The following is a 9,662-nucleotide window of genomic DNA, read 5'->3' on the forward strand; positions in this document are numbered from 1 at the left end:
ACATGAACTACTGGTCCTCCTTTGAAAGTGAGCAAAATTGAAGAGAATTATGACGGAAAAACTTCATCATGTCAGTAAGAGCGTTGTTACATTTCGTTTCGAGGCCCCTACAAACGGTAACTTTGCCTTAATGGAACAGGGGAGCATCCACAGTAGAGTATATCGTTTTAATTCAATAAACTATAGCAAGAAAGATTAAAAGAAAATTATTATTCAAAAGCTCCTTGATCATTTTTTCAATGTGTTTTTGTAGTATGTTTAATTGCTCTCAAATGAAGTTAGTAGTAATTATATTAGTCCTGCTGGTCTATTTTATGCGATTTTTGCTTGACCGTTTTTTCGTCTGACTCATTTGACTTTTCGTCCTCAAAAACGAGATAAACATGTAGCGAACAGCGGGCATTGAGTTCTCTTAGAGACTTTCAGCTCACTAGTCTCCAAGTATGTCATTCACAGAAATTGTTTTGAAGACTTGTACTTATGATGTGAAGGGCGGTGCTTAGAGGTTTACCCCCCCCCCCCCCCCAGAACAGCCCTCCCCCTCCACATCAGCCCCCCTCACTTCACCCCCCCCATTTTGCCCATCATCCCCCCCCGCTACGCTCACATCACGCCCCTTCAATTAAGCTAAAGCTGGCCTCACTAAACCGTGGCCAGCTACTGATGAAGCCAACCGCTTGCCAATCGTTTGAGTGGAATTCGCCCGACGTTAGTTGGTTATATTTTGAATTTAGATCTTGCTAGTTTGCTAGCCACTGGCCTTAGTTATTATTGGCATGTGGCATTAGTTCTATCAGTGGCGTAGAAATATACCGACGTATAACTAAGCCGATTATAAGAGTGCCAAAATCTGTTCCATTTTTCAAGCGATAAATTTTAACCAATGCGGTGACTTTAACTGAAATGAGCACAAAAATTCTGAAGCAATCACAATGAAATAGTGAGATTTTGGAATTAATAATTTATTGGGACAAGATAACTGGAGCGAGATAAATTTGAGACAAAAATTTGTAATTGACTAGATAATCACTATTATCTAATCTGGACATGCCCCTGGGTCTTGATATGAATCTATCAAAACCCAACTATTGATCAACTTCCCCTGGTTGCCTTGAAAATAAATTTCGCTAGCATTTGATTATTTGTAACTAAGATTATGTTGGAACAAAAATTTAATCCCCCGAGGGACTTAGTGCCGACACGAGGGCGCTTGCGCCCGATTGCTGGGCAGGAGGTGGCCCAAGATTTTTGTTCTAACGTATTTAGAGAACAAAAGGTTTGCAAAATTGTTGAACTTCATTTGAAGTTAAAGTTAAGAGTACAATTTCGCAGATCAGTGAAATAAAAGCTTGATTCTTCGAAATATACAGGAGTTGAAATAAAACAAACGTCTCCGTCTCCGATAGCGAAGGAGCGAATCATTTATAGCTGTTTGATTCAAGTGCCAAACTTAAATTTCTAACTAAGTCTAGTTTTTTTGCCCTAAAATTAATGTCTTAAATTAGGACACTGAGTTTTGGGCAAACTACTTCTTTAAGTCTAAGTTTTATCTTTCAAACTAAGCTCGCTGCCTCGAACTTTTAGCGACCGATGAAATCGTTCCCCAGGTTCTCTAATTTCATATTAGCAGTTTCGGCACTTTAAAATCAATTCCAGTTTCGGAACTCTTAAACTTCGGCACAGTTGCACCTAATCGGTGCTATCTAACGTTTATTCTGTCTCTTATTGTCCCTGACTTTATGCGTACAAATCGGTTTTCGAGTTAACTCTTCTTGGTACATATTTCTCACACGCGCTCCTTGCCTGTCTGAGTTCTACGCGTTAAATTTATACCTCGTTAGTAGTTGGGTAAAATGTGAATTGTGGATGTGTTGTTTAGTGGCAAGAGATGAAGAGTAAATGGGACTCTTTGAAGAAGGATAGAACTAGAAGAGACTTCGGACAGGCACCTCCCCAGTCTGTCCCTAAAAGAGGGAACCAGTAATGCCGATGACCTTCAGGATATGTACAGTACAAGAAGATAGATAAATATTTTTATATTTAGAATGGAATAAACAAACCTATACCATTGTTGGGTATATTAAATGTGCGATTGTTGCAAAATAAGTTGAATTGAATTGAACTCCCGGATGTATTTATTTTTCCTTTATATTCCAGTAATTGACACCCCCCCCCCCCCGCTTCACAACCACAAACTTACCCTTGAAACTGGCATTTCCGGGTGTGCACAAATGTAAGACTGTAAGACTTGTTTTTCAACTAACAGTGATTTTTATATTTGGGACTATCCTGCACTGCAGATTTTATCTATGCCAGAATTGAAAAGATGTAAAAATATCGGGTTTTTTGCATTATAGCCCCCCTCCCCCAGCTTAGTGGTCAGATAACCTACCCCCCCCCAAATCATGGTAAATATACCATAATGGGGGGGGGGGGCTATAATGGGAAAGACCCAAAATATCAATTATGGGCTCTTAATTTGTACTGGTTAAAGGAAAACAGGGGTCTTTCCCATTATAGCCCCCCCCCCCATGAAATTATAGCTCCCCCCCCCATTATGGTATGATTACCATTATTGGAAAAACTTCATCATGTCAGTAAGAGCGTTGTTACATTTCGTTTCGAGGCCCCTACAAACGGTAACTTTGCCTTAATGGAACAGGGAGCATCCACAGTAGAATATATCGTTTTAATTCAATAAACTATAGCAAGGAAGATTAAAAAGAAAATTATTATTCAAAAGCTCCTTGATCAATTTTTCAATGTGTTTTTGTAGTATGTTTAATTGCTCTCAAATGAAGTTAGTAGTAATTATATTAGTCCTGCTGGTCTATTTTATGCGATTTTTTGCTTGACCGTTTTTCGTCTGACTCATTTGACTTTTCGTCCTCAAAAACGAGATAAACATGTAGCGAACAGCGGGCATTGAGTTCTCTTAGAGACTTTCAGCTCACTAGTCCTCCAAGTATGTCATTCACAGAAAATTGTTTTGAAGACTTGTACTTATGATGTGAAGGGCGGTGCTTAGAGGTTTACCCCCCCCCCCCCCCAGAACAGCCCCTCCCCCTCCACATCAGCCCCCCTCACTTCACCCCCCCCCCATTTTGCCCATCATCCCCCCCCCGCTACGCTCACATCACGCCCCTTCAATTAAGCTAAAGCTGGCCTCACTAAACCGTGGCCAGCTACTGATGAAGCCAACCGCTTGCCAATCGTTTGAGTGGAATTCGCCCGACGTTAGTTGGTTATATTTTGAATTTAGATCTTGCTAGTTTGCTAGCCACTGGCCTTAGTTATTTTTGGCATGTGGCATTAGTTCTATCAGTGGCGTAGAAATATACCGACGTATAACTAAGCCGATTATAAGAGTGCCAAAATCTGTTCCATTTTTCAAGCGATAAATTTTAACCAATGCGGTGACTTTAACTGAAATGAGCACAAAAATTCTGAAGCAATCACAATGAAATAGTGAGATTTTGGAATTAATAATTTATTGGGACAAGATAACTGGAGCGAGATAAATTTGAGACAAAAATTTGTAATTGACTAGATAATCACTATTATCTAATCTGGACATGCCCCTGGGTCTTGATATGAATCTATCAAAACCCAACTATTGATCAACTTCCCCTGGTTGCCTTGAAAATAAATTTCGCTAGCATTTGATTATTTGTAACTAAGATTATGTTGGAACAAAAATTTAATCCCCGAGGGACTTAGTGCCGACACGAGGGCGCTTGCGCCCGATTGCTGGGCAGGAGGTGGCCCAAGATTTTGTTCTAACGTATTTAGAGAACAAAAGGTTGCAAAATTGTTGAACTTCATTTGAAGTTAAAGTTAAGAGTACAATTTCGCAGATCAGTGAAATAAAAGCTTGATTCTTCGAAATATACAGGAGTTGAAATAAAACAAACGTCTCCGTCTCCGATAGCGAAGGAGCGAATCATTTATAGCTGTTTGATTCAAGTGCCAAAACTTAAATTTCTAACTAAGTCTAGTTTTTTTGCCCTAAAATTAATGTCTTAAATTAGGACACTGAGTTTTGGGCAAACTACTTCTTTAAGTCTAAGTTTTATCTTTCAAACTAAGCTCGCTGCCTCGAACTTTTAGCGACCGATGAAATCGTACCCCAGGTTCTCTAATTTCATATTAGCAGTTTCGGCACTTTTTAAAATCAATTCCAGTTTCGGAACTCTTAAACTTCGGCACAGTTGCACCTAATCGGTGCTATCTAACGTTTATTCTGTCTCTTATTGTCCCTGACTTTATGCGTACAAATCGGTTTTCGAGTTAACTCTTCTTGGTACATATTTCTCACACGCGCTCCTTGCCTGTCTGAGTTCTACGCGTTAAATTTATACCTCGTTAGTAGTTGGGTAAATGTGAATTGTGGATGTGTTGTTTAGTGGCAAGAGATGAAGAGTAAATGGGACTCTTTGAAGAAGGGATAGAACTAGAAGAGACTTCGGACAGGCACCTCCCCAGTCTGTCCTAAAAGAGGGAACCAGTAATGCCGATGACCTTCAGGATATGTACAGTACAAGAAGATAGATAAATATTTTTATATTCAGAATGGAATAAACAAACCTATACCATTTTTGGGTATATTAAATGTGCGATTGTTGCAAAATAAGTTGAATTGAATTGAACTCCCGGATGTATTTATTTTTCCTTTATATTCCAGTAATTGACACCCCCCCCCCCCCCCCCCCGCTTCACAACCACAAACTTACCCTTGAAACTGCATTTCCGGGTGTGCACAAATGTAAGACTGTAAGACTTGTTTTTCAACTAACAGTGATTTTTATATTTGGGACTATCCTGCACTGCAGATTTTATCTATGCCAGAATTGAAAAGATGTAAAAATATCGGGTTTTTTGCATTATAGCCCCCTCCCCCAGCTTAGTGGTCAGATAACCTACCCCCCCCCCCCCCCCCCCCCCCCCCAAATCATGGTAAATATACCATAATGGGGGGGGGGGCTATAATGGGAAAGACCCAAAATATCAATTATGGGCTCTTAATTTGTACTGGTTAAAGGAAACAGGGGTCTTTCCCATTATAGCCCCCCCCCCCCCCCCCCCATGAAATTATAGCTCCCCCCCCCCCCCCCATTATGGTATGATTACCATTATTGGGGAGGGGGGGGGGGGGGGCTATTGGTTACATGCCCACTAAGCTGGGGGGGGGGGGGGGGCTATGATGGGAAAGACCCGGAAACAGTTCGAGCATTTAAAGAAGTTAACCATTTCGAAACAGTTCGTGTTAGCTTAAATATCATCGCTTTATTATTTGAGGCGAAGAATGTGTTTACGGTTATTAAAAATGTTGGGAGGGTAGGATTAAATTAATTGGAGCAAAGGAGGCTAAGAGTGAACTAAACCAAAATGGCCTCTAGACTCTATAATAATAAAGCGATATTTTAGCATGTTTAATACAAAGTCGTTTGAGCAGTGCAAAAGACAAACTACTGTAGTAGTCCTTTGTAAACAGACTGTTAGCTACACAGAAATGCTCTCCTGCTGTGCATAATTTATTCAATTCGTAAAACCGGTAAGAAAGCGTGTGTAGTTAATTGTACAGAGAATGGGATTAGTGCGGAGCAGACAAAATCGCAATAAAAAGAAAACTTTTAACTATTAAGGGTAGAAAAAGTCAAGTTTGTATTTGCCACCCGATTAAGATGATTTTGTATCCATTTGGTCCATAAAGAATCGTCTCTAGAGGGGAGTGCCTACCTGATCTTCGGTGGTCCGGGGTGCAGGCTTCAAACCTGTAGCTGTCTAGCGACAGAGTGGTTCAATTCCACCTGGTGGGCGAAATATTGTTATCATGTATATCCAACGGTTGCTTTGTTTATTTACTCTACACTAAAAATAAGACATTTTAAACTAATAACCGCATTATCATGTCTTGTGTCTACGTGTCTCCTTTCCTGTTCCTAGCTCCTATTAAACATCCTTATGGGCGTATTTACAGTGGGTGCGGGGGGGGGGGGGTTATATTCTCTCTGCCCACTAAGTTGTGGTGAGAAAGGGGTTATTATGATAATAGTCTGCACACTATAATAAGAAAAAATGGGATCTATTCTGCTGTCCCCCCCCCCCCCCCCCCCCCCCCCAGTGTTTTATATGTTTTTTATGACCCCCAAAACAGAATAGATCCAAAAAAATGAATTCAAATCTGATGTAAAAATAAATTTCTACCTTAATTGACCCTCAGTTTAATTTCAGATTGTAAAATGAGTTCCGGTTCAGTTATCGGACCGAGCCTTCCTGACCATCTTCGAAAGCGGCCACTTGAAGAAGACGATCACGAACGAAACCCAACTGAAGATCATGACTCAGAATTGGGTACCGTAAATGCAACAGAAAACCAAAATGAAACCGCCTCAAATTCTGATTCTGATGACGATTTTGGACCCGCGTTGCCACCCTCGTTTAACGAGTCGTTAGAACAGGCGGGTCAAAAAGCAGAACCCTTGTCAACCGAACGAGAAGACAATCAAGGTCCGGTTGTCGGGCCTGTTTTTTCAGACCTTTCAGAAGAACCGCTACCAAAACGATCTAAAAGTGGTCGAACATCTGATGATTCGAAGAAAGTCCAGCGTGAAGAATGGATGACAATGATTCCAGAAGTCCTGACCAAGAATTTTGGCTCCGGACCTCGAAAATTTGACACTTCGGCAAAGAGCAAAATTCCGATTGACGCCGACGAAGCCGAGAGAGCTTCGCGTGACTTTGAACAGGAACGAATCGCCCGAGATTTATCGTCGAACAGAAAAGCGTCATTACTAGACGATCATAGAAAAGGCAAATCTGAGAAAGAAGAAAAGGAAACGAAAGAAATCGAACGGGTCCCATTTGACAGAGAACGAGATATGAAATCGAAACTTTTGGACTCTGAAGCTAAAAATAAACTTATTAAGAACTGCCAAAATTTTTCATCCCGGTTTTCTAGCAGTAAAACTAGCAAGTACTTGTAGTTGCTATTAAATTTTTTCCTTGTTTGTTTTGTAAGGTGGAATTGATGAGTAGCGAATTCATTTCCTTGTCTTCACACGATTTGATCTTTTGGAACTGATTTTTGGGTTAAGGGGAATCAAATCCTGAAGACTGATTTTTGTTGACACAAGGTATCAAAAAAATCACGCCTATAATTCCGCTCGACTCAATCCTATAGATGCACTATTTTTTACTAATAGCTGCCATAGCGAGCTATTACTGGCGGTCTTTTTTTTCTACAACTCAAAGACGAGTATTGATTTCGCGAATAAAAGTTAAAGTGAGTTACATTGCCATGTGAATTAATTTTTCTGAGCGAGAGAATTTGGCCTAATTTTGCTTCTTTTCGTTTGTTTTTTTAATGTACAAACATGTATCATTAAGTAAACTTCTGGAAATGATATTACAGTTGTTTAGATACCTTAATAATCCGTTTCAAGCACAAAATTGGCTCATACTTCTCCCTTTTTAGTAAATTTTTGGCTACTTTTCAATAATTAAAAAGTCAAAACCCTGCAAATTGGATTTGAATCTCTCGTTTCTCTATTGAAAATTTCTAATAAAAAACTCAATTGTTTTATACTATTTTGATTTTAAGACTTCAGACTAATAAAAAATCATCTATTTTTTTTAAAAAAGAAGTCAGTTCCAATGTTTGCTTTTGGAAATTTGACATGAAAAGTTTAGCAAGAGTATGTGTTAACTTGTATCAAGGTGGCTCTCGGCAGTTATTATTTTCGCAGTATACTTCCTCAAAAAAACAAAAACAAAGCAACGATTGCAATCACTGTTGAGGAATTTTCTGTGCTACGGACAGACTTGCTCGAGTCCTCTTGCTTGCAATACTCTTTTCTTTCTTTTCTGCCTTACTTCAAGTTCAATAATTACCTTTTGAGATTGCAAGGAAAATCGTTATTTTCTTCAGTCACCAAGACGAAGTTTAGACGTCTTCTGTTATCACTAAATTGAGCTATCTCCTAATATAGTAGCCTCCTCACGCCATAAAATTATAACTCTTACGCCCCTATGTATAGGTGGGGAAGGGGCATACGTTTTATGATCACTGAACTGGCAGGTTGTAATCAGAAGGAATCCCTAAAACGTTTTGGATATAACACATTTCTTGTATAGTTGCTTGAAAAACTGAGAAAACACACATAGTAGTTTTAATGCCATTTTTTGTCAGCTTTTTACAATACGAAGTTTTTGGATTGCATTGGTGTGCTGTCCTTTTCTTAAGATCTGTTCACATTTTTTCAGTTTTTTCTACGTCAATGAGAAGTATATTTGGAATGTGAGTTTAGTCAGAATGAAGTAGTGAAGGGAGTAAAAAATTGAGTAGGTCTGAATTGTGATGTTTCCAATCGAATTGTTTTTAATTGGAGTGAAAAACTGGCGTTTAAGCGTTTTTTCAGTTTTTCAGAGGGATTTTTTTTTCACGTGAGTCAACGAGTTTTTCTTTTTTTTTGTAGTTGTATCCCGACTTTGTCTTATCATTTGTTTTCTCAAAAATGACAGCTTTATTGAGTTGTTAATGAATAATTATAATTGAAGAAACTCGTTCAGTGTGTAGCAAATGCTTTCGTTGAATTTTATACTGTTTATGCTAAAAATGTCATTAGTAACTTCTTTTGTTTTTTTGCTCAAATTGGTTGTAATTTTGTTGTCTTTCTCTCGAGTCTCGGTTATGACAGTTTTCATTGGTTGCTAAGGAGAATAAAATGCATCGAGTTAGGTGCTTTAATTTTTGGGAATCGATTCTTTGATATTGACACATCTTTTGAAAAATTAAAATTGAGTTTTTAGTCTTGCAGTTTTTGTTGACTTTCCTTGTTTTCTTGTTGCTCACTCTCAAAAACTGCAGTTATCATTATTTGTAGTGCGCCGTGTTTTTGGTTGTTCTACTTGCTTCACTTTTTTACTGAAATTCAAATTGTTCAAATGAATTTGTTTATCTTGCCTTCATTTCTTGTTCTTTTGTCCCCTTTTCAGCCGTTAGAACTGCTAAAAAATTCATGACTTCTTGAATTTTGTACTATGCTCTCTGTCTTGAAGGATTCTGGAATGTAGTTATGTTTGTTTTACTTTGACTCCACTGATTTTCAAAAATTATCTGATATCTTCCAATTTCCTTGCTAATGCCCATTTTATTTTGTCTGCAATTGGTTTTCACTAGGTTGTTGTATTTTGTACTCATTCTTAGGATGGGTAGGGTCAATTTTTTCTTAATGTGTTGAGATTGTTAATTTTTTTCTCAAAGCTCTCAATCTTGGAGAACGAAATTTTATTATCGTTTCTGGATTTTTTGTTTATTTTTGCGCATATAAGGTTATGGGACTTTCGCCTGTTTTAGTTTGATATAACCGTAAAATGTTAATTGTTAGGTCACTAGTTCAAGTAATTCTTCGGATTGTAATTCAGGACTTGCCTTGCTATGGTTCTTTAAATTGTGGTTATTCTTTTAGTCAACTACTAATGCATGTTAAAACAATAAAACATTTTAGGAGTCCTAAAAATCAACAAAATAATAATAAAGAACTTTTCCAAATACATATCTAACGATCAATTTAAAGCTGATTAATAAGTCATTTATAATTATGTATTTGGGGTGACAATCAAATGGGTTAACACACTTGCCAATTTGATGTCTCCTGAAC

At 38.3% G+C, this 9,662-nt stretch overlaps 2 protein-coding genes and 1 non-coding gene across 3 annotated transcripts in view; all 3 read left to right on the forward strand.

The window, feature by feature from the left end:
• LOC142335063 (uncharacterized) overlaps positions 1–2,134 on the forward strand; it is a 12,809-nt gene extending 10,675 nt beyond the window's left edge. Inside the window, exon 2 of the mRNA XM_075383394.1 lies at positions 1,880–2,134. Coding sequence (XP_075239509.1) covers positions 1,880–1,984 — 105 coding nt within the window. The 3' untranslated portion in view covers positions 1,985–2,134. The remainder of the gene's footprint in view (positions 1–1,879) is intronic.
• A 3,599-nt stretch (positions 2,135–5,733) lies between these two features.
• Positions 5,734–5,820, forward strand: Trnastop-uca (transfer RNA opal suppressor (anticodon UCA)). The gene has a single exon. It is a non-coding gene; the product is annotated as a tRNA-Sec (tRNA).
• A 392-nt stretch (positions 5,821–6,212) lies between these two features.
• Positions 6,213–7,060, forward strand: LOC142335064 (GPALPP motifs-containing protein 1-like). Its single transcript, XM_075383395.1, has one exon. It carries the CDS (start codon positions 6,243–6,245, stop codon positions 6,984–6,986), a length of 744 nt encoding a protein of 247 aa, XP_075239510.1. The 5' UTR covers positions 6,213–6,242; the 3' UTR covers positions 6,987–7,060.
• Positions 7,061–9,662: the final 2,602 nt, after the last annotated feature.

The sequence above is a fragment of the Convolutriloba macropyga genome, chromosome 2 (genome assembly GCF_964194025.1).
Source record: "Convolutriloba macropyga chromosome 2, txConMacr16.3, whole genome shotgun sequence".
Lineage (NCBI taxonomy): Eukaryota > Metazoa > Xenacoelomorpha > Acoela > Convolutidae > Convolutriloba > Convolutriloba macropyga.

Coding starts and splice junctions, on each gene's coding strand:
- LOC142335064 (XM_075383395.1), top strand. CDS start 6,243: ATGAGTTCCGGTTCAGTTATCGGACCGAGCCTTCCTGACCATCTTCGA.